The sequence below is a fragment of the Oncorhynchus tshawytscha genome, linkage group LG01 (assembly GCF_018296145.1).
Source record: "Oncorhynchus tshawytscha isolate Ot180627B linkage group LG01, Otsh_v2.0, whole genome shotgun sequence".
Taxonomy (NCBI): Eukaryota; Metazoa; Chordata; class Actinopteri; order Salmoniformes; family Salmonidae; genus Oncorhynchus; species Oncorhynchus tshawytscha.
In genome coordinates, this window is record NC_056429.1 from 17,154,431 (window position 1) to 17,182,277 (window position 27,847).

A 27,847-nucleotide genomic window follows, 5' to 3' on the forward strand; every position below is an offset into this window, starting at 1 on the left:
AGGAGCCTAGCATATGTTCAGAAGGAGCCTAGCATATGTTGAGAAGGAGCCTAGCATATGTTGAGAAGGAGCCTAGCATATGTTGAGAAGGAGCCTAGCATGTGTTGAGAAGGAGCCTAGCATATGTTGAGAAGGAGCCTAGCATATGTTGAGAAGGAGCCTAGCATATGTTGAGAAGGAGCCTAGCATATGTTGAGAAGGAGCCTAGCATATGTTGAGAAGGAGCCTAGCATGTGTTGAGAAGGAGCCTAGCATGTGTTGAGAAGGAGCCTAGCGTGTGTTTAGTGTTCTGTGTTGAGTTGTTTGTCTGGTTCTGCCTGGCAGGTTCATCTGACTGCCAACCCAGAGGTGTACAGTCAAGTGCCAGGGGTCACCACAGGAAAACGCGTCAACAAAAAACTCTTCTTTGACACTAGCCACAGCCACCTGTATATCACCACTGAGAAAAAGGTACAGTCCTCCATTAGCGTTCTGTACAGACCTCCAGACAGTACTTCTGTTTGTCAGTCATTGTTGTTATTGCTGTGGAGAGAGAAAGGGAAAGACCCTGTGTGTTAACTACAGCTAGAGGAAGTAATGTTGATACTGTTTGTGTTGTTGACTGCATGCTACTATAGATCATCAAGATTTTTAAGTGAATTTCAACGCTACAGACATTTCAGTGTTCCGATAAACCTCCAGTCCTGACATGTTTGTATCTCTAAGGTCCCACTGTAATGCTGTTTGTGTGGACTGTGTTACTACTGTAGATCACCAAGGTGCCAGTGCAGACGTGCCATCTGAAAACAGACTGCCAGTCCTGTGTGTCGCCATGGGACCCCTACTGTGGCTGGTGTGTTCTGGAGGGCAGGTAAGAAAATACTTTATACAAACTCCCAATCATTTTATGGAGGGAACCAGATAAGTGTATATCTCAGAGCCATGTCCCTCTAAACAGAGCTAGATTGGCCTGCCTCCATCAGCAGAGTGTAGATGTGTATTAAGAGCATCCTGTCGGTCTGTATCACCGCCTGGTACGGAAATTGCACCGTCCGCAAATGCAGGGCTCTCCAGAGGGTGGTGCGGTCAGCCCAACGCATTACTGAGGGCACACTGCCTGCCCTCCAGGGCATCTACAGCACCTGGTGTCACAGGAAGGACGTTAAGATCATCAAAGACCTCAGCCACCCGAGCCACGGCCGGTTCACCCTGCTACCATCTAGAAGGTGGAGACAGGACAGGTGCTTCAAAGCTGGAACCGAGAGACTGATAAACAGCTTCTATTTCCAGGCCATCAGACTGTTAAACGGTCACCACTAGTGGCCTCCACCCAGTACCCTTCCCGGAACCTTAGTCACGGTTCCTGTCGGCTACCACCCGGTATTCTACCCTGCACCTTAGAGACTGCTGCCCTATTTACATAGAGTCATGTCTTTACTATGGATTAAATGATATATGTCATGCTATTTTATCAAATCAATTCTCTGTAATTAATATTACCTGATGAAACTAATCATGTAAATGTAATTAACTAGATGTCGGGGCACCACGGAAGAATGTTTATAGCGCTGTTGTCTTCCGAATAGACTCTTAAAGATCTGGTGGTCTTTTATATCAATAGCAGTCAATTATTAATCGTCACCTTATTCAGCCTCATCTGAATGTCGTAAAATTCTTGGTTATCTTCACGAACCCTGGTTAACAAGCTGAATCAGCAGTATAACATTTTTTTAAAAATTATTTTACTAAATACCTAAATAATCACACAGGATTACATATCCACAGGATGGATCATACATTGATTATTAATTATGTCATAAAAGAAAACGTCCCTAGTGGACGAAACTAATATGACGACTGGTTACACAAAGAGGGTTTCAATGAAAGAGCGGGAAGACTAAGAACAAAAGGATTGGGTCTCTATCGGACACTGAGAAGCGTGTGTGGTAGAATGAATATGTTGTAGTATCCTGTCGTTTTGAAGAGATTGTCTGTCCTTTCCTAGGCCATGCATGTTTACAGCTGCTGCTGATAACTCGGGCGGCAGGGTAGCCTAGTGGTTAGAGCATTGGACTGTAAAGGTTGCAAGTTCAAATCCCCGAGCTGACAAGGTACAAAATCTGTCGTTCTGCTCCTGAACAGGCAGTTAACCGATGGTTCCTAGGCCGTCATTGAAAATAAGAATTTGTTCTTAACTGACTTGCCTAGTAAAATAAAGGTAAAATAAAAATCTAGGATGTATCACTTCTTTAGTGAATAAGAGTTCAAAGTTCATACCAAGTTGCCGTACTCAGCTCATGCTATATTCTGGCTGGCGTAGTTGAAATTCTTCCTTCCAGCGTGGCGATCGTCACCTCCACGTTGAAATTAGCCCTTTTAAACGTATGGACACTAGTCCTCCCGTCGTCGGGAACATAAGTTAATTTTGTTAGGTTGTAGTTGATATTAGCCCTTTTAAACGTATGGACATCAGTCCTCACGTCATTGGGAACACAAGGTTGACTTTCGTCAACAGGCTTTTGTAGTGTGGGAGAGACGGTGTGCTTCATAGTTCTCAACCAATGTCTGTTCACTTGGGCGTGGCCACTGAGTGAGCATAGTTCACTTATGAAAACAATTCTCTCATTTAGAAGCTAAAATTACATTTAATCTTTTCACAAATAGTTTCATATTTAAACATTTAAATTAAATTCCATGTGAATCTGACTAGAATGTGATGACTTTCCAACATACAATTTATGTCATCCTATCATGAGTAATAATGTCTCAGACGACAACTGATCTGACATAATATTCTTTAAGTACCAATGGATACTTTCAACTGGTTGTATTTACTAACATATTGTTCCGTTCCCAACCTTTTAATGTTACCATACTCTCTCTATGTTAACAAAGGGCTTTCCAAGAGACCATTTTGTAGAATATGTAGTGGAAATTTCCTGTATTTACCAAATCATGAGAGCAAACCACACACAAGTCAGAGTTATCATAAAGTCCATCTTTAATTATATGAGCTCCATCACAACCCTGTGACTCTCAGATCAATTCAGTGTCTATAAATGAATTCTCTGAGAGTCCTTACAAAACAGTTCTTAGTGTCATTTATAGCCAAGACACACCCATCTCAACTCACATGACGAATAACAGATCTTAGGAACATTACAAAGGAAGACTTTACTTGAGAGAGGAGTATTCCATAGCCAGACAGCATTAGCTATAAATTATCGTTCAGTTTGCTCTCCTAAAACGAGGTTCTACTTCTCGTTCTTGGTACAACATAGTACCAAGACATTAGGATATATATCAATTGTCATTTTAGACACTCCCATTCTGGACAAGCTCACGGAGACACAGTGACTGGCACACAGACATTGTGGAGCCAAGAGATAATTGGTTCCCCCTCAATCAATCCATTCACATGGTTTAAAAGATATGTTTACATATGAAGACAAGCTGGACCTCTCCCCTCTCTGCGGCCCAAGTAACTGAAACCTGACAGAGAACAGATAACTGCAACCGGCCAACAGTATTATCCAAAAATAGACATTCTGATGACATATCTCACATAAGCATGCAATAAAAACAATAAAACATATTATCTATAAATGTTACCTAAATAATTCTGATTCCGCCACGACAAGTGGAGAGAGAAAAGGGGGAAAGGTATTTATGGGGGTCATAAACCTCACCAACAGGGCAACATGATGACAATAGAGTCATTGAACACTGGTCACTTTAATAATGTTTACATACTGTTTTACTCACTTCATATGTATATACTGTATTCTAGTCAAGGTTCATCCTATATAACTATTGCTGTACACATCTTTCATATCCTGTCCAGATTGTCTACACACACCCTTATATACATGTATATATATACTGTATATTTATATTCCAGACTCGTTCTGATATTTCTTAATTTCTTTCTTTAAATTTATGGGGATTTGTGTGTACTGTTTTGTATTGTTAGGTATACTGCACTGTTGGAGCTAGAAACTTAAGCATTTTGCTGCACCTGCGATAACATCTGCTAAATATGTGTACACGACCAATAACATTTGATCTGATTTGATTGATCTGCTCTGTTTCAACAACCTGGGCCCTTCATAGTGTTTCTGCTTTACTTCTTCATTTCTGTGGCACTGAGAGAGCAGAGTATTTTTGTTAGAGCCATATAATAACAGTGCTATTGACTGTTATTTCTACAATACTGTTATCAGTACGTTAACCGATAAAACTCAAATGTGAGGTATTTTAATGACAGGAAATTACTGTTATTAAGAGGTCACTATGAGACAGGAATGAATGTGTAACAAGCGGACAAAATGGACAGAGAGCAGTGGCTGATGGGTGTTGGTGTTCTCCAGGTGTACCAGGAGGTCTGATTGCCGGCGAGCGGAGGAGAAGAACGGCTGGTTGTGGAGCCCCAAGCAGCAGTGTGTGAAGATCGTGTCCTTCAACCCACCCAACCTCAGCTGCAAAAAGACCCAGCAGGTAGTGTCCTGTACGGGTTCTGGCAACGGCAGTAATCTCCCTCCTTGATAAGAAATAATAAGAATCAGTGACCCTCTGCTCTGAGACAATATGCACTATATTGATCCTGCTCAGAAAACTGAAAACTGGCTTATTAAAACTGCGGAATGTGCTAGCGCTCAAAGCACCTCTGACTCTGCTCTCCTCCCCCTATCTCTTTGTCTCTCTCTCATTCATTATCTCTCTCTTTTTATATTTTTCTTGCTTCCTGACTCTCTCATTCACTCTCTCTTTTTCTCTCTCTTTCACTCTCTTTGCTCTCCTCCCTCTCTCGATGCCTCTCCATCGCTCTCTCTCTCTCTCTCTCTCTCTCTCTCTCTCTCTCTCTCTCTCTTAGGTGGAAATCAACGTGCCCTCCCTCCCCTCCTTCGGGCAGGCAGACCGTCTGTGCTGTGTGTTCCCCTCCTATATGAGTGACGCCACCATGTCCTCTGGCCAGGTCACTTGTGCCCTGCCCAACCCTGTCTCCTTACCATCCACACCTGAACACCAGGGTAGGTCATCACCCTCAGTCTCCACTGGCACTGCAGTAGGGCAAGGAGATGTTCCTGACTACATGACCTGAACAAGAGAAACCCTGAGCCCTAATTATAGGCTGTAGCTTCTTAAAGCCCAGAGTTGTTCCTGGTCAGGACATGTGGTCAAAAAAAAACTCCTGGCCCTACTCTGTTGCTTTGTTTCATTGCCCTTGTTTTTTGTATATGTTACATTCACTACAACCTGTATCGTCACCAATCACAATGACACTCATTCACCCTGTTCCTCTCTGTGCCTGTAGATTTCGTGGCGGTGCCCATTAAGATCTTTGTGAACGAGTCAGTGGAGCTGGCCACCAGGGAGTTCAATTTCTACAACTGTTCAGCCACTGTGAGGAAAGCAGAGAGCACACCGTGAGTTAACTAGCCCTCCTACTGTACTCTGGACTGTACTTTCCTACTGTACTCTCCTACTGTACTCTGCTACTGTACTCTCTGGACTGTACTCTCCTACTGTACTCTCCTACTGTACTCTCCTTTTGTACTCTCCTACTGTATTCTCTGGACTGTACTCTCCTACTCTACTCTCTGGACTGTACTCTCCTACTGTACTCTCTGGACTGTACTCTCCTACTGTACTCTCTGGACTGTACTCTCCCACTGTACTCTCTGGACTGTACTCTCCTACTGTACTCTCCTACTGTACTCTCTGGACTGTACTCTCTGGAATGTACTCTCCCACTGTACTCTCCCACTGTACTCTCATACTGTACTCTCTGGACTGTACTCGCATACTGTACTCTCTGGACTGTACTCTCTGGTCTGTACCCTCCTACTATACTCTCTGAACTGTACCCGCCTACTGTACTCTCCTACTGTACTCTCTGGACTGTACTTTCTGGACTGTACTCTCTGCACTGTACTTTCCTACTGTACTCTGTACTCTCCTACTGCACTGTACTCTCTCATTGAAACACAGTCCTATCCCACTTTCTGTACTCTCCCATTGACCAGACTCACTGGGTTTTAGTGCCGACAACCTTGATGGAAATGAATAGCTGCATGTGCACAAATGAGAGAAAGGTTTCTGTGTGTACATTCTGTGTGATGCATGAATGATAATGGGATTGAATGCACCTCTTGCATTCCCCCCTTTTTTATTACCAACCAGAGGAAATTGCTTCAGTTTCCTTTTCATTAATCAAAAAATGAAAGTCGATCTCATACGTATATGTGTTTTCTCTTTTGCTGCTTCGAGGGCTGTTTTTTTCATCTGGAGGAAGCGTGTGATAAATGGGCTTTGTTTATCAGGTTACAGATATATATTTACCATCAACGATATAGGTTCTACTGTTACAGGAATACTATCATGGATTTACATGTTTTAAAAAGAGATTGCCTCCCTGGTGTGTGTGTGTGTGTGTGCGTGTGTGTATCAGATGTTTGTCGTGTGTGGCCAGCCCATGGGGCTGCCAGTGGAACACCCAGGACCACACCTGCCGGGACAAGGACGACACTGTGTTGGGCCCTCAAATCATCAAACACAGACAGGTAACTAGGTGCTCCACTAAACAGGCCTAATGTACATTGCATGTATGCTAAGAGTCAAAGTCACAAGTGTTTTTGTATGGAATATCAGTTTGTAAGTCAGCAGATGCATGCCAACTGATAAATGATCAGTCTGGATGACAGTTTGTCCGTCGAATAACTAAAGGCATAAATACAAATGCTCAAAATGTAGTATTTCCATCTGTGTTCAGGGGGCAAGATGTCCCCAGTTCGAGAACCCTGATCCTGTGCTCATTCCTGTGGGGTTCAAAACCACCATTGGCTTCGAGGGCATCAACCTGGATGTTTACCAGGTACTGGAAAAAAAGACCATGTCTTATATAGCTGTTATATAGCTTTATAGCTGTTATCAAACAATTTAAAAACACTAGGCGCTAGTTAATTATGAATCAGACTATAGTATGGTTGAGATGAGGCCTTGATAACTGCTCATGTATGAAGTTTGTTAACTCTCTGCTCCTCTGCTTCCTCCCTAGGACCGGGTGTTCACCATCGGCACAGAGCTGATGAGTAACATGGAGGAGGACGTCAGGTCTGAAGATGGCCCCTTCTACAGCTTCAGCGGTTTTAACGTATGCCCAGTGCTTCTTATTGCACCACACTTGTCAATTGTAGCTTTCACCACATCTAAAAGGTGTAAAGGGTTGATCATGTGTTGCTGGGTCATGATATTGTATTGTTTGTTTATGTTAACTGGTTTGTGTCAGTTTGATATTATAGCACCCCCTCATGGAAAACAATCCCAATGTTATTTTAACATCCTCAAACTGTGGATTTTGTGTGATGGAAAACATCTTAGAAGCACTACAGAGAGGTGGGGACCAGCCTCCAGCAACATTATTTTCATACGTTGATTTATTCAGCTATTTTGGAGTGGCTGCCAAAGTGTGTATGGGACGGCAGGTAGCCTAGTGGTTAAGAATGTTGGGCCAGTAACTGAAAGGTCGCTGGTTCGAGTCCTGGAGCAGGGTGACTAATTTGTCGATATGCTCTTGAGCAAGGTACTTATATGCTCTATGCTCTTGAGCAAGGTACTTAACCCTAATTGCTCCTGTAAGTCTCTCTGGATAAGAGCATCTGCTAAATTACTTAAATGTAAAATGAGAACTTTTATCTGGCACGTTTTGGAAATGTGAAGTCATTAATCACTTCTTTCACAAACTGTATTAATAATTCATTATTTTCTCCGTTTGTAGTTTTCCTTGGATAAGTCACAGGAGACCAACGTTCTGTTCTACGTGAAGGACAAACAGTCGGGCAAGAAAATAGACAGCACGCTGAATGGTAAAGGGTGCATCTTTATGCAACTCTGTTGACAATGTCCCAAAGGACATAAATGACAACTGGGGAAGTCTTATTTGACACATTTACATTGACACATTTAACGCAATACTTTTTGCAATCGTCTAAGTGAATTGGTCAAACATCATATCAGACCTTGTACTATCGATGACCAGTGTCATGTAAATGAAATGACAGAATAGTCTTGACATTCCAAGGCATCCCTCTTACCTTCCTTCACAGTGACCCTATATAGCTGCTCGCTGGGCCGTGAGGACTGCAGCCTGTGTAAGAACGCTGACCCTAAGTACAGGTGTGTGTGGTGTGTCAAAAGGAAGTCGTGCGTCTATGAGAAGCTGTGTACTAATGACCAGGGTACAGAGTGCCCTGACCCACACATCACTGACGTGAGTAGCACCCACAGTACAGTAGTTATCTCCTAACTATATACTAATAACTCATCTTTGAACCTGCAATAATATCGACTTTTCATTATCACTGACTGACTAGGCATGTTAATGATCACTTCATTGACTGCTACTGACAACTGGATCAGTTAGCAGACTGGTTATTTGCTATTTAAACGGGTACCTCTGATCAATGCTCATTTTCTAAAGACTGGACTAGCTGCAGTCCTAAACGCAGTCTTTTCCCAGACTGTGGGGTCACATTCCGCATGTGTTTGTGGCTTATTTCCTGGTGCTACTCTGTAAGCCACTCTATACACTGTCATCTAAAAGCTGTACGGTAGTGCAAATCTAAAAGCCTGTCATCTTAAATCTGTTCCCCAATCCCCCTCCCAGATCATCCCTCGCTACGGGCCCGTGGGGGGGGGCATCTCTGTCACCATCAAGGGCTCCAACCTGGGCATCCACAAGGAGGACATCAAGGCCATCAGTGTGGTGGGGGTCCCCTGTATACATCAGGAGAACAAATACGCCGTCTCCACCAGGTAACATACACTGGCAACCCAGTCACCGCTGTCCCCTTGTCACAATAGACGTTGATGGATGTGGTCCTCTCAACAGTAGATTTCAATCTGAAATGTAATCTAGAATGCCTAAATATAATATCTAAGTCTTCCTCCCTGTCTCTCTGTTTTACAGCGTGGTGTGTGAGATCGGGCCCTTGGAACCCCTGAGTACAAACTGGGGCCAGGTGGAGGTGGAGGTAGAAGGAGGGAAGAGAGGAACGTCATCTGCTTTCTTCACATACCGGGTAACAAACCTACCGCACTCCTTCACTTCAATAACACTCCTTCACTTCAGGATGAGAGGGCGGACTCGTGAAGTGGAAAATGCTTTTACATGATTTGGTTATGCTATCACCATTCAATTTCACAGCTATACAGACGCTGTATTACAGAGCTTCTTATCGGCCCGCATGAAGGGCATGTCGTTTAAGTGTAATATCCAAATCAAATTCCTGAATGTTCTGTTGAATGAACTACTCTGGTAGTGCCACACTGGCAGATAATGCCCAGTACGATAAGATGAAATTGATTTGTGTGTATTATAGTTTAACAAGGTGCTATACGGCGACTCAATTTCCTCTGGTGCCTTAACAGGGTACATTGGAGCAATTTCACTGCCTTTTTTATATCTTGCACGGCTAATGCTTCCCCACAGGGGACCGCCCCCCCTAACTGTTTACTCAGCAAATTGAAGGAAATGCGAAGTGTGTGGGTGTGTGTGCATTTTGAAAGCCTTGTGGGGGAAGAGATGAGACAGGAATATGATGAGTGTTTTTTACCTCCTGATCCTCCAGGACCCCATCGCCCGCTCGGTTCACCCCGCCAACGGCTCCAAGGCCGGGGGGACGGTCATCACCATCTCTGGTTTCAACCTGGACACAGCCACCAGGGAGGACATTGCCGTCACCGTTGGGGGGGTGGTGTGCACTGTGTAAGTACTGTTGCATCCTGGGAAGGGAACCAGTGTCAAGAAGGGTTGCGGTTGTCTGGTCTTTCGATCTGTATGTGTTGGCTCTCAGCCAATTCTTTGGCATGACAACAAGCAAAAGAAAAAGTGTTGTAAGCTAAAGTGATTACAGAACTTTCAAGCAGGTTAGGGTTGGGGGTTGCATTCAAATGTGGGCATGATTTTCTTTAATAAGAAAGCCCTGTATTGACTTAGCTGTCATGGTTCTGGCATGTTAGTCTCCTGTGTACCGTGACCCCTAGTGCTGAGCGGTCTGTGTCGCTGGCTGACTGTGTCCTTGTCTGCAGGGAGACGTTTGGTGCAGCCATCACCTGCAGGATGGGAGAGTACCGGGCGGATAAGGTCCCCTCTGACCTGCTCACAGTGACAGTAAAGTATGGGAAGAGAACCACCACAGACGTCCCCACAGCCTTCCAGTTCTGGGAGAACCCCACTATCCTGGACCACCACCCCAAGGGAAGCTTTGTGTGGTGAGTCCCAGTCCTCGAGACAAGAGGCTATTCTCGAGGCTTCCACATTGTCTCACATCAGATAGCACGTCAACTCCGTCTGCACTGAGAAGCGCCGGGTTAGAATGATGCCACCTGTCTAAACCCAATAAAGTGTACCCTAGAGTATAGTTTAATGGCATTCAATCTCCAACACACCTGGCTTCCTCTCCAGATACCAGTTGGTAGCGTAAATGTGATATCTCTTCTGTAGATGAAATGTGAATGTGGGCAGTGGGTTAAAACTGTACCTTTTGTCCCTTTGTGATGGTGATGTTGTTTCAGCGGTGGGAGGACCATCGTGGTGACTGGATCTGGGTTTGACCTAATTCAGAACGCCATCATGAGGGTCCAGGCCTCGGCTGACAAGTGGTCCGGCATAACTCCTACTGAGGTATGGACTCTCTTTCTCTGCCTCTCTCTCTCTCTCTGCCTCTCTCTGTCTCTCTCTCTCTCGATGCCTCTTTCTCTCCCTGTCTCTCTCTTTCTCTCTTGCTTCTCTCTCTCTGCCTTGCTCTCATATTAATATTCAATGTGCTTAATTGGCATGAAGGACAAGGTCAAAGTTATCAAAGCAAAGTGATACTTGCAGTGCATTCAGAAAGTATTCAGACCCCTTGACTTTTTCCACTTTTTGTTACTTTACAGCCTAATTCTAAAATTTTTCCCCTCATCAATCTACACACAATACCCCATAATGACAAAGCAAAAATAGGTTTTTAGAAATGTTTGCACATTTATTTAAAAATAAAAAACGAAATATCACATTTACATAAGTATTCAGACGCTTTACTGACCCTTGTTGAAGTACCTTCTTGGGTATGACACCACAAGCTTGGTACACCTTTATTTGGGGATTTTCTCACATTCTTCTCTGCAGATCCTCCCAAGCTCTGTCAGGTTGAATGGGGAGCATTGCTGCACAGCTATTTTCAGGTCTCTCAAGAGAAGTTCAATCGGGTTCAAGTCTGGGCTCGGGCGGGCCCCTCAAGGACATTCAGAGACTTGTCTCAAAGCCCCTTCTGCGTTGTCTTGGCTGTGTGCTTAGGGTCGTTGTCCTGTTGGAAAGTGAACCTTCGCCCCAGTCTGAGTTCCTGAGCTCTCTGGAGCAGGTTTTCATCAAGGATCTCTCTGTACTTTGCTCCATTCATCTTTCCCTCGATCCTGACTGGTCTCACAGTTCCTGTCGCTGAAAAACATCCCCACAGCATGATGCTGCCACCACCATGCTTTAACGTAGGGATGGTGCCAGGTTTTCTCCAGACATGACGCTTAGCATTCAAGCCAAATAGTTCAATCTCGATTTCATCAGACCAGAGAATCTTGTTTCTCATAGTCTGAGAGTCCTTTAGGTGCATGTTGGCAAACTCCAAGCGGGCTGTCATGTGAATTTTAATGAGGAGTGGCTTCCATCTGTCCACTCTACCATAAAGGCATGATTGGTGGAGTGCTGCAGAGAGGGTTTCCTTCTTAAAGGTTCTCCCATCTCCACAGAGGAACTCTGGAGCTCTGTCAGAGTGACCATCGGGTTTTTGGTCACCTCCCTGACCAATGTCATGTCTTGTTTTTGCTCTGACATGCACTGTTAACTGTGGGACCTAATATAGTCAGGTGCGTGCCTTTCCAAATCATGTCCAATGAATTGAATTTACAACTGGTGGACTCCAATCAAGTTGTAGAAACATCTCAAGGATGATCAATGGAAACAGGATGCACCTGAGCTCAGTTTCGAGTCTCATAGTAAAGGGTCTGAATACTTCCTTATTTCCGTTTTTTATTTTTAATAAATGTTTTCTTTTAAATCTGAAAACCTGTTTTTCACTTTGTCATTATGGGGTATTGTGTGTAGATTGATGAATATTTTTTTTTAAATGTAATACATTTTAGAATAAGGCTGTAACATAACAAAATGTAGAAAAAGTCAAGGGGTCTGAATACTTTTCCTGAATGCACTGTATACAAAATATGAAAACAACAGTGACAACAATAAGAATAGTATATATAGAACTAATGAAAAATAAATATATAACAAATAAATAGAATGACTGGTGCACTTATATTGTCTATTACTTATAATACAGGGAGAAAATACAAAATAATATGTTTCCTTCCTTAGCATTTGGCAAGCTGTGACATACTGTGCTGCCAACTCAATAACATCAGACCTTAACCCCAAAAATATACCGTTTCTGTCACGCCCTGACCTTAGAGAGCCGTTTTATTTCTCTATTTGGTTAGGTCAGGGTGTGATTTGAGTGGGCATTCTATGTTGTCTATTTCTTTGTTTTTGGCCGAGTATGGTTCCCAATCAGAGGCAGCTGTCAATCGTTGTCTCTGATTGGGGATCATACTTAGGCAGCCCTTTTTCCCACTTTCTGTTGTGGGATCTTGTCTTTGTTTGTTGCATGGGTTGCACTCCTAAGCTTTTCTGCATATGTCTCTGTCTCTGTCTCTCAGCCCTAAACCTAAAAGCCTAAACCATCCCTTTATCTCAACCACATAAGGACTGTTATGGACTCTTCATAACTAACCTGGAAGATTGACGCAGAAAAAGCTCTGATTCATCCAGAAATAATCAATACAGTTTTACTTAATGCCACACAGTGTCCCCAGAGCTGCTGTAGTGGCCTTGCAGAGAGGACTTAATGTCACACAGTGCCCCCAGAGCTGCTGTAGTGGCCTTGCAGAGAGGACTTAATGTCACACAGTGCCCCAAGAGCTGCTGTAGTGGCCTTGCAGAGAGGACTTAATGTCACACAGTGCCCCCAGAGCTTCTGTAGTGACCTTGCAGAGAGGACTTAATGTCACACAGTGCCCCCAGAGCAGCTGTAGTGGCCTTGCAGACTCCTGCCCCTGATGCCTTGGGCAGGATAAGCAGCAATTTTATTAATTTCATTTAGAGGCGAAATTTAATACGGTAATTAAGGTTCCAGTGGATTATGTGGTGAGGCAGCTCTGTTCCTCTCTAGCTCCCTAGGTGGCAGCTCTGTTCCTCTCTAACTCCCTAGGTGGCAGCTCTGTTCCTCTCTAACTCCCTAGGTGGCAGCTCTGTTCCTCTCTAACTCCCTAGGTGGCAGCTTTGTTCCTCTCTAACTCCCTAGGTGGCAGTTCTGTTCCTCTCTAACTCCCTAGGTGGCAGCTCTGTTCCTCTCTAACTCCCTAGGTGGCAGCTCTGTTCCTCTCTAACTCCCTAGGTGGCAGTTCTGTTCCTCTCTAACTCCCTAGGTGGCAGCTCTGTTCCTCTCTAACTCCCTAGGTGGCAGCTCTGTTCCTCTCTAACTCCCTAGGTGGCAGGGACTTGGGGCCATGTACTTACAGGGACTTGGGGCCATGTACTTACAGGGACATGGGGCCCCACAAATTGGTGAATGATAAAGCTTACTTATTAAAGACCTCCTCCTCCCCTCCTTCTCCCCCAGTACCTCCAGGAGGCTCTGAGTAAGAACAACACGGTAATCCAGTTCCTGACCCCGGCCGTCAACAGGTCCTCTGAGACCCATTTGTTCAGGACCTTCATCCAGCTGGACAACTGGGGGAGGGAGCTCAAGCCCTTCGACTACCACCCTGACCCTGCCTTCGACCCCCTCACCAAGAAGATCATCACTGAGACCTCCATCATTGTCGTCACTGTGAGTATTAGAGGCTGATAGGGTCCATCAATGTACTATGTTATGTTTAGGCCCAAGAATTTTCCTGACCTAGTTACAGGCTACAACTAGGGCCTTGAGTTTTTTCCGGTTCCTCCTGACTCATAGTTACAGTATGTTGTTACCTACAATACGTCCAATAATTCCTTACCATGTTCCACCTCCAGGGTCGAGGTTTTGAAAAAGCCATGACAGCCAAAGAGGCCCAGGCGTTTGTGGGGGATGTCCCGTGCTATGTCAACGCCCTCCAGGATGACAAGCTGTTCTTGGATCCCCCGTCCAGCCAGCCCCAGGCCCGCTCCAAACGCCACCGCAGACGCAGAGACACCAGCTCCGACACATTGGACCTGCTGGTGAGAATACACACACACACACACACACACACATGACCATACAGATGCATGGATCTGTCTTTGCTATCTTTTAACTTATCTGCAGTTTCCTAAAGATGAGTAATTGAAATCTGCTTGCCAAAATAGATCCAGAGTAACTTGATGTCTGTCAGGGCAACTTAATGTTAACAGTTGCTTTGAAGGCATTCTTCTATCTCCAGTTTTGGTAATAATAACGCTCCTGCTGCTAACTGTGTGTGTTCCAGATTAAGTTTGGGAATGGCGAGTGGGTGGTGGGCTCTGTGCACTACGAGAGCAATAATGAGGTTCCTCTCTTCATCATCATCCCTGCTGTCATCATCCCCATGCTGCTCATCATCCTCGTCTCCGTCTACTGCTACAGGTAGGCTAGATAACCATAATACAGGACAGTTACAAAATGCCACCTTTAGGCTAGATAACCAGAATACAGGACAGTTACAAAATGCCACCTTTAGGCTAGATAACCAGAATACAGGACAGTTACAAAATGCCACCTTTAGGCTAGATAACCATAATACAGGACAGTTACAAAATGCCACCTTTAGGCAACATAACCAGAATACAGGACAGTTACAAAATGCCACCTTTAGGCTAGATAACCAGAATACAGGACAGTTACAAAATGCCACCTTTAGGCTAGATAACCAGAATACAGGACAGTTACAAAATGCCACCTTTAGGCTAGATAACCAGAATACAGGACAGTTACAAAATGCCACCTTTAGGCTAGATAACCAGAATACAGGACAGTTACAAAATGCCACCTTTAGGCTAGATAACCAGAATACAGGACAGTTACAAAATGCCACCTTTAGGCTAGATAACCAGAATACAGGACAGTTACAAAATGCCACCTTTAGGCTAGATAACCAGAATACAGGACAGTTACACCATACCACCTTTCTCCATTACAAACATATAGGACAGTTACACCATACAGTTACACCTTTAGGCTAGATAACCAGAATACAGGACAGTTACACCATACCACATTTAGGCTAGATAACCAGAATACAGGACAGTTACACCATACCACCTTTCTCCATTACCAACATACAGGACAGTTACACCATACAGTTCCACCTTTAGGCTAGATAACCAGAATACAGGACAGTTACACCATACCACCTTTAGGCTAGATAACCAGAATACAGGACAGTTACAAAATGCCACCTTAAGGCTACATAACCAGAATACAGCACAGTTATACCATACAGTTCCACCTTTAGGCTAGATTATCAACATACAGGACAGTTACACCATACCACCTTTAGGCTAGATAACCAGAATACAGGACAGTTACACCATACCACATTTAGGCTAGATAACCAGAATACAGGACAGTTACAAAATGCCACCTTTAGGCTAGATAACCAGAATACAGGACAGTTACAAAATGCCACCTTAAGGCTACATAACCAGAATACAGCACAGTTACACCATACCACCTTTAGGCTAGATAACCAGAATACAGGACAGTTACAAAATGCCACCTTTAGGCTAGATAACCAGAATACAGGACATTTACACCATACCACCTTAAGGCTAGATTACCAACATACAGGACAGTTACACCATACAGTTCCACCTTTAGGCTAGATAACCATAATACAGGACAGTTACACCATACCACCTTTAGGCTAGATAACCAGAATACAGGACAGTTACACCATACCACCTTTAGGCTAGATAACCAGAATACAGGACAGTTACACCATACCACCTTTCTCCATTACCAACATACAGGACAGTTACACCATGCCACCTTTAGGCTAGATAACCAGAATACAGGACAGTTACACCATGCCACCTTTAGGCTAGATAACCAGAATACAGGACAGTTACACCATGCCACCTTTAGGCTAGATTACCAACATACAGGACAGTTACACCATACCACCTTTAGGCTAGATAACCAGAATACAGGACAGTTACACCATACCACCTTTCTCCATTACCAACATACAGGACAGTTACACCATACAGTTCCACCTTTAGGCTAGATAACCAGAATACAGGACAGTTACACCATGCCACCTTTAGGCTAGATAACCAGAATACAGGACAATTACACCATACCACCTTTAGGCTAGATAACCAGAATACAGGACAGTTACACCATACCACCTTTAGGCTAGATAACCAGAATACAGGACAGTTACACCATACCACCTTTAGGCTAGATAACCAGAATACAGGACAGTTACACCATACCACCTTTCTCCATTACAAACATATAGGACAGTTACACCATACAGTTACACCTTTAGGCTAGATAACCAGAATACAGGACAGTTACACCATACCACATTTAGGCTAGATAACCAGAATACAGGACAGTTACACCATACCACATTTAGGCTAGATAACCAGAATACAGGACATTTACACCATACCACATTTAGGCTAGATAACCAGAATACAGGACATTTACACCATACCACCTTAAGGCTAGATTACCAACATACAGGACAGTTACACCATACAGTTCCACCTTTAGGCTAGATAACCATAATACAGGACAGTTACACCATACCACCTTTCTCCATTACCAACATACAGGACAGTTACACCATACAGTTCCACCTTTAGGCTAGATAACCATAATACAGGACAGTTACACCATACCACCTTTAGGCTAGATAACCAGAATACAGGACAGTTACAAAATGCCACCTTTAGGCTAGATAACCAGAATACAGGACAGTTACAAAATGCCACCTTAAGGCTACATAACCAGAATACAGCACAGTTATACCATACAGTTCCACCTTTAGGCTAGATAACCAGAATACAGGACAGTTACACCATACCACCTTTAGGCTAGATAACCAGAATACAGGACAGTTACACCATACCACCTTTAGGCTAGATAACCAGAATACAGGACAGTTACACCATGCCACCTTTAGGCTAGATAACCAGAATACAGGACAGTTACACCATACCACCTTTAGGCTAGATAACCAGAATACAGGACAATTACACCATACCACCTTTAGGCTAGATAACCAGAATACAGGACAGTTACACCATGCCACCTTTAGGCTAGATAACCAGAATACAGGACAATTACACCATACCACCTTTCTCCATTACCAACATACAGGACAGTTACACCATACAGTTCCACCTTTAGGCTAGATAACCAACATACAGGACAGTTACACCATACCACCTTTCTCCATTACCAACATACAGGACAGTTACACCATACCACCTTTCTCCATTACCAACATATAGGACAGTTACACCATACAGTTCCACCTTTAGGCTAGGTAACCAACATACAGGACAGTTACACCATACCACCTTTCTCCATTACCAACATACAGGACAGTTACACCATACAGTTCCACCTTTAGGCTAGATAACCAACATACAGGACAGTTACACCATACCACCTTTCTCCATTACCAACATATAGGACAGTTACACCATACAGTTCCACCTTTAGGCTAGGTAACCAACATACAGGACAGTTACACCATACCACCTTTCTCCATTACCAACATATAGGACAGTTACACCATACAGTTCCACCTTTAGGCTAGGTAACCAACATACAGGACAGTTACACCATACCACCTTTCTCCATTACCAACATACAGGACAGTACACCATACCACCTTTCTCCATGGATGTGGGGGTGACAACTTCATTTGGTGTCAAGGGATCCAAGCCAGCCAAATGGTGCGCAATACACAAAAATGTACAATGTTACATGAGTTAGTGTTCATGTTGGTGTCGGTTTTTGTCTCTGTTCATTGCTCTCCCCATGTTAATGATTGTGTCGTGTGCACAGGAGGAAGAGCCAGCAGGCTGAAAGAGAGTATGAGAAGGTGAAACACCAACTGGAGAATTTGGAGGAGAGTGTACGAGACCGCTGCAAGAAAGAGTTCACAGGTACTACATTATAACCACAGCTGTCAAGCATAATTGTCTAAGGCCACCAAGGGTCTTCATCACACTTCATTAAACCTCATATTACGTACTTCATCTACACATCCATACATCTATGTATCTTCATCAAGACATGATTTAAAGTAACGAATATGGTAGTTTATGTTTGTGTTGCTTAAAAGTCTCAGGATGAGAACATGTGCAAGGTACTCAGACGTTTGTCCTTTGCCTTCGCAGACCTGATGATAGAGATGGAGGACCATACCAACGAACTGAGCGAGGGGCGAATCCCCTTCCTGGACTATAAGACCTACACGGACCGCGTCTTCTTCCTGCCCTCCAAGGACGGGGCCAATGATGTGATGATCACGGGCAAGCTGGACATCCCTGAGGCACGGAAGGCCATCGTGGGCCAGGCCCTCAACCAGTTCTCTAACCTGCTTAACTCCAAGACCTTTCTCATCAATGTAAAGCCCCTTCAGACCACTTAAGTCTTTGTAATGGTGCATCTATGGCTGGCTCTTCTGTCTCCTTTCCTTCATCTAAAACCGTATTAGGGCAGAAGAAGTAAAGGAGACATGGAGAGATGGCTATTTCAGATTATTGCAATCTCCCTTCCATTGTTTACAGTTAAAGATTTATCCACAGTTTATGTTAACTGGATTACCATTAACTGCATATTCTGTTAAACTCCACTGTGTGTGTAGTTCATCAAGACCTTGGAAGGACGTCCAGACTTCAACGCCCGGGCCAAGGTGTACTTTGCATCCCTGCTGACGGTGGCTCTGCATGGGAAGCTGGAGTACTACACAGACATCATGAGGACCCTGCTGCTGGAACTCATGGGGAACTATGTTGACAGCAAGAACCCCAAACTCATGCTGCGCAGGTCGGGACCACCGCTGTCACTTACAGTAGCTACCATTCCTCAAAGTAGTTCTGGTAGTTCTACCTATCGTAGATTTAGTTCTGGTAGCTCTACCTATATTAGATTTAGTTCTGGTAGCTCCACCTATCTTAGATTTAGTTCTGGTAGCTCCACCTATCGTAGATCAAGATAGGTATACAACAGGTGTAGACCTTACCATGAAATGCTTACTTACAAACCCTTAACCAGCAAGGCAGTTTTGAGAAAAATAGAGTTAAGAAAATATTTACTAAATTAACAAAAGTTTTAAAAAAGTAACAAAATAAAATAACAATAACAAGGCTATATACAGGATGTGGTGGTGGTACAGGATGTGTGTGTGGGGGGGGTACAGGTTGCATGGGGGTACAGGTTGTGGGGGGTTACAGGTTGTGGGGTTGGTACAGGTTGTAGAGAGGTACAGGTTTGTTGAGGTAATTGAGGTAATATGTACACGACCGGTCAAAAGTTTTAGAACACCTACTCATTCAAGGGTTTTTTCTTTATTTTCTACACTGTAGAATAATAGTGAAGACATCAAACTATGAAATAACACATATGGAATCATGTAGTAACCAAAAGAGTGTTTAACAAATCAAAATATATTTTATATTTGAGATTCTTCAAATAGCCAACATTGGCCTTGATGACAGCTTTGCACACTCTTGGCATTCTCCCACACTAGCTTCATGAGGAATGCTTTTCCAACAGTCTTGAAGGTGTTCCCAGATATGCTGAGCACTTGTTGGCTGCTTTTCCTTCACTCTGCGGTCCGACTCATCCCAAACCATCTCAATTTGGTTGAGGTCGGGGGATTGTAAAGGCCATGCAGCACTTCATCACTCTCCTTCTTGGTCAAATAGCCCTTACATAGCCTGGAGGTGTGTTAGGTCATTGTCCTGTTGAAAAACAAATTATAGTCCCACTAAGCGCAAACCAGATGGGATGGCGTATCACTGCAGAATGCTGTGGTAGCCATGCTGGTTAGGTGTGGCTTGAATTCGAAAAATAAATCACAGACAGTGTCACAAGCAAAGCACCCCCACACCATCACACCTCCTCCTCCATGCTTTACGGTGGGAAATACACATGCAGAGATCATCTGTTCACCCACACCGCGTCTCACAAAGACACAGCGGTTGGAACCAAAATTCTCCCATTTGGATTCCAAACCGAAGGACGAATTTCCACTGGTCTAATGTCCATTGCTTGTGTTTCTTGTTCCAAGCAAGTATCTTCTTCTTATTGGTGTCCTTTAGTTTCTTTGCAGCAATTCAAACTATGATGGCCTGATTCATACAGTCTCCTCTGAACAGTTGATGTTGAGATGTGTCTGTTACTTGAACTCTGTGAAGCATTTATTTGGGCTGCAATTTCTGAGGCTGGTAATTCTAATGAACTTATCCTCTGCAGCAGAGGTAACTCTGGGTCTTCAATTCCTGTGGCAGTCTTCATGAGAGCCAGTTTCATTATAGCGCTTGATGGTTTTTGCGACTGCACTTGAAGAAACTTTCAAAGTTCTTGAAATGTTCCAGATTGACTGACCTTCATGTATTAAAGTAATGATGGACTGTCATTTCTCTTTGCTTATTTGAGCTGTTCTTGCAATAATATGGACTTGGTATTTTACCAAAATTTACCAAATTATCTTCTGTATACCTTGTCACAACACAACTGATTGACTCAAACGCATTAAGAAATTCCACAAATTAACGTTTAACAAGTCACCCCTGTTAAATTAAATGCATTCCAGGTGACTACCTCATGAAGCTGGTTGAGAGAATGCCAAGATTGTGCAAAGCTGTTATCAAGGCAAAGCGTGGTTTTTTAACGAATCTCAATTATAAAATATATTTAGATTTGTTTAACACTTTTTTGGTTATCACATGACTCCTTATGTGTTATTTCATAGTTTTGTATTATTTCATGTATTATTTCATAGCTTCACTATCATTCTACAATGTAGAAAATAGTACAAATGATTATTAACCATTGAATGAGTCGGTGCTCTAAAAGTTTTGACCGGTAATATACATGTAGGGGTATAGTGGCTATGCATAGATAATAAACAGCCAGTAGCAGCAGTGTAAAAACAAAGAGGGGGGATCAATGCAAATAGTCCGGGTAGACATTTGATTAATTGTTCAGCAGTCTTATGGCTTGGGGGTAGAAGCTGTTAAGGAGCCTTTTGGACCTAGACTTGGTGCTCCGGTATCACTTGCCATGCGGTAGCAGAGAGAACTGTATGACTTGGATAACTGGAGTCTTTCACAATTTTTTAGGCCTTCCTCTGACACCACCTAGTATAGAGGTGATGTACTGTGCCGTACCGATGACACTCTGTAGTGCTTTACAGTCAGATGCCGAGCAGTTACCATTCCAGGCAATGATGCAATTAGTCAGGATGCTCTCGATGGTGCAGCTGTAGAACTCTTTGAGGATCTGAGGACCCATGCCAAACCTTTTTAGTCTCCTGAGGGGGAATAGGCGTTGTTGTGGCCTCTTCACAACTGTGTTGGTGTGTTTGGACCATGATAGTTTGTTGGTTATGTAGACACCAAGGAACTTGAACCACTACGGCACCGTCAATGTGAATGTGTTCAGCCCTCCTTTTCTTGTAGTCCACGATCAGCTCCTTTGTCTTGCTCATTTTGAGGGTGAGGTTGTTGTCCTGGCACCACACTGCCAGGTCTCTGACCTCCTCCCTATAGGCTGTGTCATTATTTTCGGTAGTCAGGCCTACCAACGTTGTGTCGTCAGCAAACTTAATGATGGTGTTAGAGTAGTGCTTGGCCACACAGTCATGGGTGAACAGGGAGTACAGGAGAAGACTAAGCATGCACCCCTGAGGGGCCCCCGTGTTGAGGATCAGCGTGGCAGATGTGTTTTGTTTTTTAATTTTACCCCCTTTTTTCTCCCTAATTTCGTGGTATCCAATTGTTAGTAGCTACTACCTTGTCTCATCGCTACAGCTCCCGTACGGGCTCGGGAGAGACGAAGGTTGAAAGTCATGCGTCCTCCGATACACAACCCAACCAAGCCGCATTGCTTCTTAACACAGCGTGCATCCAATCCGGAAGCCAGCCGCACCAATGTGTCGGAGGAAACACCATGCACCTGGCAACCTTGGTTAGCGTGCACTGCACTCGGCCCGCCACAGGAGTCGCTGGTGCGCGATGAGACAAGGATATCCCTACCGGCCAACCCCTCCCTAACCCAGACGACGTTATGCCAATTGTGCGTCGCCCCACGGTTACGACAGAGCCTGGGCGCGAACCCAGAGTCTCTGGTGCGACCTACATGTTTCAAGCAGACCACCGTAGTCCATATGCCCAAGAACGCCAAGGAAACCTGTCTAAATGACTACTGCCCCGTAGCACCCACGTCGGTAGCCATGAAGTGCCACCCGGGAGGCGCAGATGTGTTGTTACCTACCCTTATCACCTGTGGGCGGCCCGTCAGGAAGTCCAGGATCCAGTTGCAGACAGAGGTGTTTTGTCCCAGGATCCTTAGCTTAGTGATGAGCTGAGCTGTAGTCAATGAACAGCATTCTCACACAAGTGTTCCTTTTGTCCAGGTGGGAAAGGGTAGTGTGGAGTGCAATTGAGATTGCGTCATCTATGGATCTGTTGGGATGGTATGCAAATTGGAGTGGGTGTAGGGTTTCCGGGATGATGGTGTTGATGTGAGCCATGACCTGCCTTTCAAAGCATTTCATGGCTACCGACGTGGGTGCTACGGGGCAATAGTCAATTAGACAGGTTTCCTTGGCGTTCTTGGGCATATGGACTATGGTGGTGGTCTGCTATGGTGGTCTGCTTGAAACATGTAGGTATTACAGACTCGATCAGGGAGAGGTTGAACATGTCAGTGAAGACGCTTGCCAGTTGGTCCACGCTTGCTCTGAGTATACGTCCTGGTAATCCGTCTGGCCCCACGGCCTTGTGAATGTTGACCTGTTTAAAGATCTCGCTCACATTGGCTATGGAGAGCGTGATCACACAGTCGTCCAGAACAGCTGGTGCTCTCATTTATGCTACAGTATTGCTTGCCTCGAAGCGAGCATAAAAGGCATTTAGCCCGTCTGGTAGGCTCACTAGGCAGCTCGTGGCTGCGTTTCCCTTTGTAGACCATAATAGTTTGCAAGCCCGACGAGCGTCGGAGCCGCTGTAGTAGGATTCAATCTTAGTCCTATGTTGATGCTTTGGCTGTTTGATGGTTCGTCTGAGGGCATAACGGATTTTCTTATAAGCGTCCAGATTAGTGTCCTGCCCCTTGAAAGTGGCAGCTCTAGCCTTTAGCTCGGTGCAGATTTTGGCTGTAATCCATTACTCCAACTAACCTGTGTCTTCTCAATGTCTCCCACTCTTATATTGACTCTGGTATGGTATTGTAGGCTATCTCCAGTCCACAGTAGAGACAGGTTCCTGAACAGAGCTCAGTTGTCTATTCCCACTGAGTGGTTGTGTAATGTGAACTGTCAACTGTGCTCAGCAGTGTTCAACTGGCTGTTCAACAGTAAAATGTGTGTAGTTATTCCCTATAAAGGAGCTCATTATGTTGATTAGTCCATTGTCCTAACATCCAGATACACATGACTGTCAGTTGGATGTGCTAATGCCTAACAATGGGCCCTGTGAATGGAGAGGAGTTCTACAGTAGTTAATGCTACATTTAGCTTTGTATTAGTATTGTGAGATGTGTCAGTCACTCCTGTGTTTTGTCTTCTGTAGGTCAGAGACAGTATGATGAGATGTGTCAGTCACTCCTGTGTTTTGTCTTCTGTAGGTCAGAGACAGTATGATGAGATGTGTCAGTCACTCCTGTGTTTTGTCTTCTGTAGGTCAGAGACAGTGGTGGAGAGGATGCTGTGTAATTGGATGTCCATCTGTCTTTACCAGTTCCTCAAGGTGATGATATGACACTCTTTGATTCAGTATGTTTTTGATATGTCACGCACATTGTTAAACTGTAATGTGTGCCATTACAGAAAAATCTCGATGTCACGTGAAATCATGTGAAAACGGGATTTTGGAACACTTTACATGATCACGTTTTTACGTGTAGTTTCATGTTATCACATGTTGCTTTACATGTTGTCACGTTATCATGTTAACTTCACATAAGATCACATGATCCCATGAAAACATGTGTTTTTGGAACACTTTATGTTATCTTTCCGTAAGGGTATGTGCTTGCATGTGTTCAAGGAGCCTACCTGAGTTAAGAGAAGCAATATTTTGTTGACATTTCATAGACTTTATATTTTAACTACAGCATGGCCAAGGTCAAAGTAGAGTGCCAGAGAGTTCTGATTGTACTGTGTCTCTGTGTGTGGTCGTCAGGACTCAGCAGGGGAACCCCTGTACAAGCTGTTCAGGGCCATCAAGCATCAGACAGAGAAGGGTCCAGTAGACGCCAGAGTGAAGAAGGCCAAGTACACCCTGAACGACACGGGCCTGCTTGGAGACGACGTGGAGTACTGCGTCCTGGTGAGTTACACCAACCCGTTACCACGGTTACTCCAGCACGCAAGCTCGCTGGCATCTCACCTCGCTGACAGCTGCTGCTATTGCGTTATTGAGTTCTTCTGAGTCTGTTCAGACAGACTTTTCACTGACTGCCCTGATCTCAATGATATGTGTCGCTTCCATGAACCATATTGATCTTTTTATGCTATTCCTTCACTAGCAATTCAATACCTTTCTGTCATTTTCTAATGTTCCTACCTACACTGACGCAATTCAAGTTCTGACTCACTGTATACGTATAGTCTACCTTAGTCAGAAGTGTTTAACTGTATCGTTTTGCTAATGCCAGATAATACAATCTCAGCTATTTTCTTTTAAGTCTCTCTATATAGAGAAACCCTGTGGTAATTCATTTTCCAAGGACAATATCAAATGATACACATGTACAGTTGCAATAGCTGACGTCCTGTGGTTATGTTAAAGAAGAATGACAGAACAAAATTACACCGTCTTCAATTACAAATAAATCCTTTGTATAATGTATTGTTTCCCTATCTAGTGGGCAGTTGTTTGTATTCAGTCTGAATTGATTGCTCTGTGTCACCTGGTCAGAGTGAGGGGAGTGAGTCCCCTGCCGGTGGCTGCAGGATAGTCAGCTCAGGGCGAGGTGACAGTGCCTGTCAGGTGTCAAAGAGTACCACATGCCTACAGTAGTTGCCGCTGTAACGCTGCCTCAGCGAGCTGACCTTACAGTGTTGGCTCTGTTCCTCCTCTCAGACTCTGCAGGTGCTGGTGCACGGGGAGGGGCCAGACGTGACTCCCGTCAAGGTGTTGAACTGTGACACGGTGTCTCAGGTGAAGGAGAAGATCATTGAGGCGGTGTACAGGAACCTGCCCTACTCACAGAGACCCAAAGTGGACAGTGTCAGTCTGGGTGAGAGGAGAACACACTCACACACACACATCGTCAGTATTCCAAACCATGTGTTGCGAAGATACTGCATTTGAATACATTAACATCAGCAAGCCTGAAACAATTGGCACCATCTACTAGTAAGTGAAGTGGTGGTGGATGTGAATTTGAATGTGAGTCATGTTGGCTGGTGGTCTGAGCTGCTGTTCTTGCCTATGCCACAGAGTGGCGTCCTGGTTCCACAGGGCAGATCCTGTCAGACCTGGACCTGACGTCCCAGAAGGAGGGCAGGTGGAGGCGCATCAACACGCTGGCCCACTACAACGTGAGTGATGTTCCTCCACAGACTGATCTATTAGCTGTCACAGAGAGAAGCCCTAATGCTGCTCTTTACTAATTTAATGTAATTTCTGGGTCAATGTTTTTTATTGAGCATTTTAAAGATTATACAGACAAACAGGTAGAGTTTGTTCCCCTACCGCAACAACCCCACCCCAAAACCCCACTTTAATTTACAGGATCAATAATGAAAAAACGCCACGGACAATGCCGAATAAAGGCCCCAAGAAATGTGTCAATGGCACTGTCTAATCAATGGCATGGATTCTGAATTAGGTCCTGAGACCCATTGCCAATCAGATGACCTGTGTGTTTGTGTGGGTTTCAGGTGCGAGACAATGCTACTCTAGTCCTGTCCATAGTTCTTCACACTCAACAGAACTATGACCAGAACCAGGATAACCAAGAGGAGAGTAAGTCTTCACCATGGAAACGATAATTAGACATTATGCGTATGACAAGTCTCACAATGCATTATAACCTATACCTGCAGGCTTTAAGAAATGTGTTACTGAAAAGTACTTGTATAATTTGTCTCCTCTCTCCACTAGGAAACGCCCTGTTGGAGGATGACAAGGTGTTCCACCTGGTTCGGCCTGATGAGCTGGATGAGATGAAGTCCAAGAGGGGCAGCATGAAGGACAAGTCCATGACCAAAGCCATCACTGAGATCTATCTCACACGACTGCTCTCTGTCAAGGTGGGCCTGCCACGTTTTACTATAGTTAGGGCTCAGACACACTAACAGCGTTTGCTGGACGAGAGTACTTAGCACATTTGAACAAAGTGCCGCCCGTAATTTGGCAACCAATTTGCCTAAATGTTGGCACTCAGACGTCTACAGCTGTTGGTCCCTGAAACACAGTACGCTGAACGATCGGCAGACAAACGCTAGATCCACATTCGCTGCAATGTGTGAAGAAATTCATCTTTGAGATTCATTCCGTAAGAAAATCTATTTGAGGATGGCTATGTGCTAATATGTGATAGATTCAGTCTTCATAGTGTGTTATTGACTGGGTCGCAGGTCAGAGGTACTTGGTGTCTCTCTACCTCTCTGCCCTGCCTCACACTGTGTTTCTGTTGGTGCGTCTGTTATTCCAGGGAACCCTGCAACAGTTTGTGGATGACTTCTTCCGCAGCGTTTTGTGTTCCGGGTCGGTGGTGCCACCCGCCATCAAGTACTTCTTTGACTTCCTGGATGAGCAGGCCCTCAAACATGACAACGTGGACGAGGAGACCGTACACATCTGGAAGACCAACAGGTACATACACACACAACCACACACACTTCTACATATGCAAGCACACACGCACATACAAGTACGTACACACACACACACAAACCCACTTCCTGAGATGACACTCTAAGAAACACACTGACTAAGTAATCAGTATACGGAATGCAAATATAAAAGTACTTCTATCTCCTCTGTATTCTCAATCTGAGTGCTCCCTTGGCATTTAAGTACATAAATTAACTTCAAGTTGGTTAAAGCTCAAGTATTCAACACAGCGTGTTGCATATAGATGTCAGTGATTGATGTGGCGATGTGAGAATGAGAGGAAGGGGGATGAGCTATTTCATTATGCTATACCACAGTCAGTCGACATGGGCTTGCTTTGTTTATCAAACCAACCGAGGCCTCTTGGATTAAATACGAATGTGTGTATCAACCATAACAACAAACAGACATGGTAATTACGTCCCCAGCTAATTTAATTGTACTATTATATCACATTGTTGTTGTTGTTTTTTTGCCGTTGTTTTCTCAATCTCCCGGGAGGTGTTGCAAGCCAATATGAATGAATATGTGAGTCTGTCTCAATCGGCCCAGCTTTTAAACTAATCAGAGAAGTACTCTGAACCTATTTTAGACTTGTTTGATATTCAGGACCAACCTTTTATTGGAGGATTTGTATGGACCTATTAGTTGACTTATGTTTTGAAGCTATCGAGTATTCAAAAGTGGAAAGTTTTGCCATTAGTTTGCCTGATGCATGTGTTCCACTGAATGGTGAAA

General features: G+C 44.2%; 1 protein-coding gene across 1 annotated transcript in view; it reads left to right on the forward strand.

Moving 5' to 3' along the window:
• The window catches only part of LOC112229182 (plexin-B2), a 252,685-nt gene that overhangs the window by 216,553 nt on the left and 8,285 nt on the right, over positions 1–27,847 (forward strand). Inside the window, exons 5-32 of the mRNA XM_042302826.1 lie at positions 325–450; positions 750–850; positions 4,350–4,476; positions 4,853–5,009; positions 5,294–5,405; positions 6,431–6,542; positions 6,752–6,853; positions 7,037–7,132; positions 7,757–7,844; positions 8,085–8,248; positions 8,645–8,793; positions 8,948–9,059; positions 9,609–9,745; positions 10,069–10,251; positions 10,555–10,663; positions 13,689–13,898; positions 14,084–14,269; positions 14,515–14,651; positions 18,096–18,196; positions 18,431–18,660; positions 18,901–19,082; positions 23,944–24,010; positions 24,446–24,592; positions 25,349–25,505; positions 25,709–25,809; positions 26,152–26,236; positions 26,375–26,523; positions 26,928–27,088. Coding sequence (XP_042158760.1) covers positions 325–450; positions 750–850; positions 4,350–4,476; positions 4,853–5,009; positions 5,294–5,405; positions 6,431–6,542; positions 6,752–6,853; positions 7,037–7,132; positions 7,757–7,844; positions 8,085–8,248; positions 8,645–8,793; positions 8,948–9,059; positions 9,609–9,745; positions 10,069–10,251; positions 10,555–10,663; positions 13,689–13,898; positions 14,084–14,269; positions 14,515–14,651; positions 18,096–18,196; positions 18,431–18,660; positions 18,901–19,082; positions 23,944–24,010; positions 24,446–24,592; positions 25,349–25,505; positions 25,709–25,809; positions 26,152–26,236; positions 26,375–26,523; positions 26,928–27,088 — 3,788 coding nt within the window. The remainder of the gene's footprint in view (positions 1–324; positions 451–749; positions 851–4,349; positions 4,477–4,852; positions 5,010–5,293; positions 5,406–6,430; positions 6,543–6,751; positions 6,854–7,036; positions 7,133–7,756; positions 7,845–8,084; positions 8,249–8,644; positions 8,794–8,947; positions 9,060–9,608; positions 9,746–10,068; positions 10,252–10,554; positions 10,664–13,688; positions 13,899–14,083; positions 14,270–14,514; positions 14,652–18,095; positions 18,197–18,430; positions 18,661–18,900; positions 19,083–23,943; positions 24,011–24,445; positions 24,593–25,348; positions 25,506–25,708; positions 25,810–26,151; positions 26,237–26,374; positions 26,524–26,927; positions 27,089–27,847) is intronic.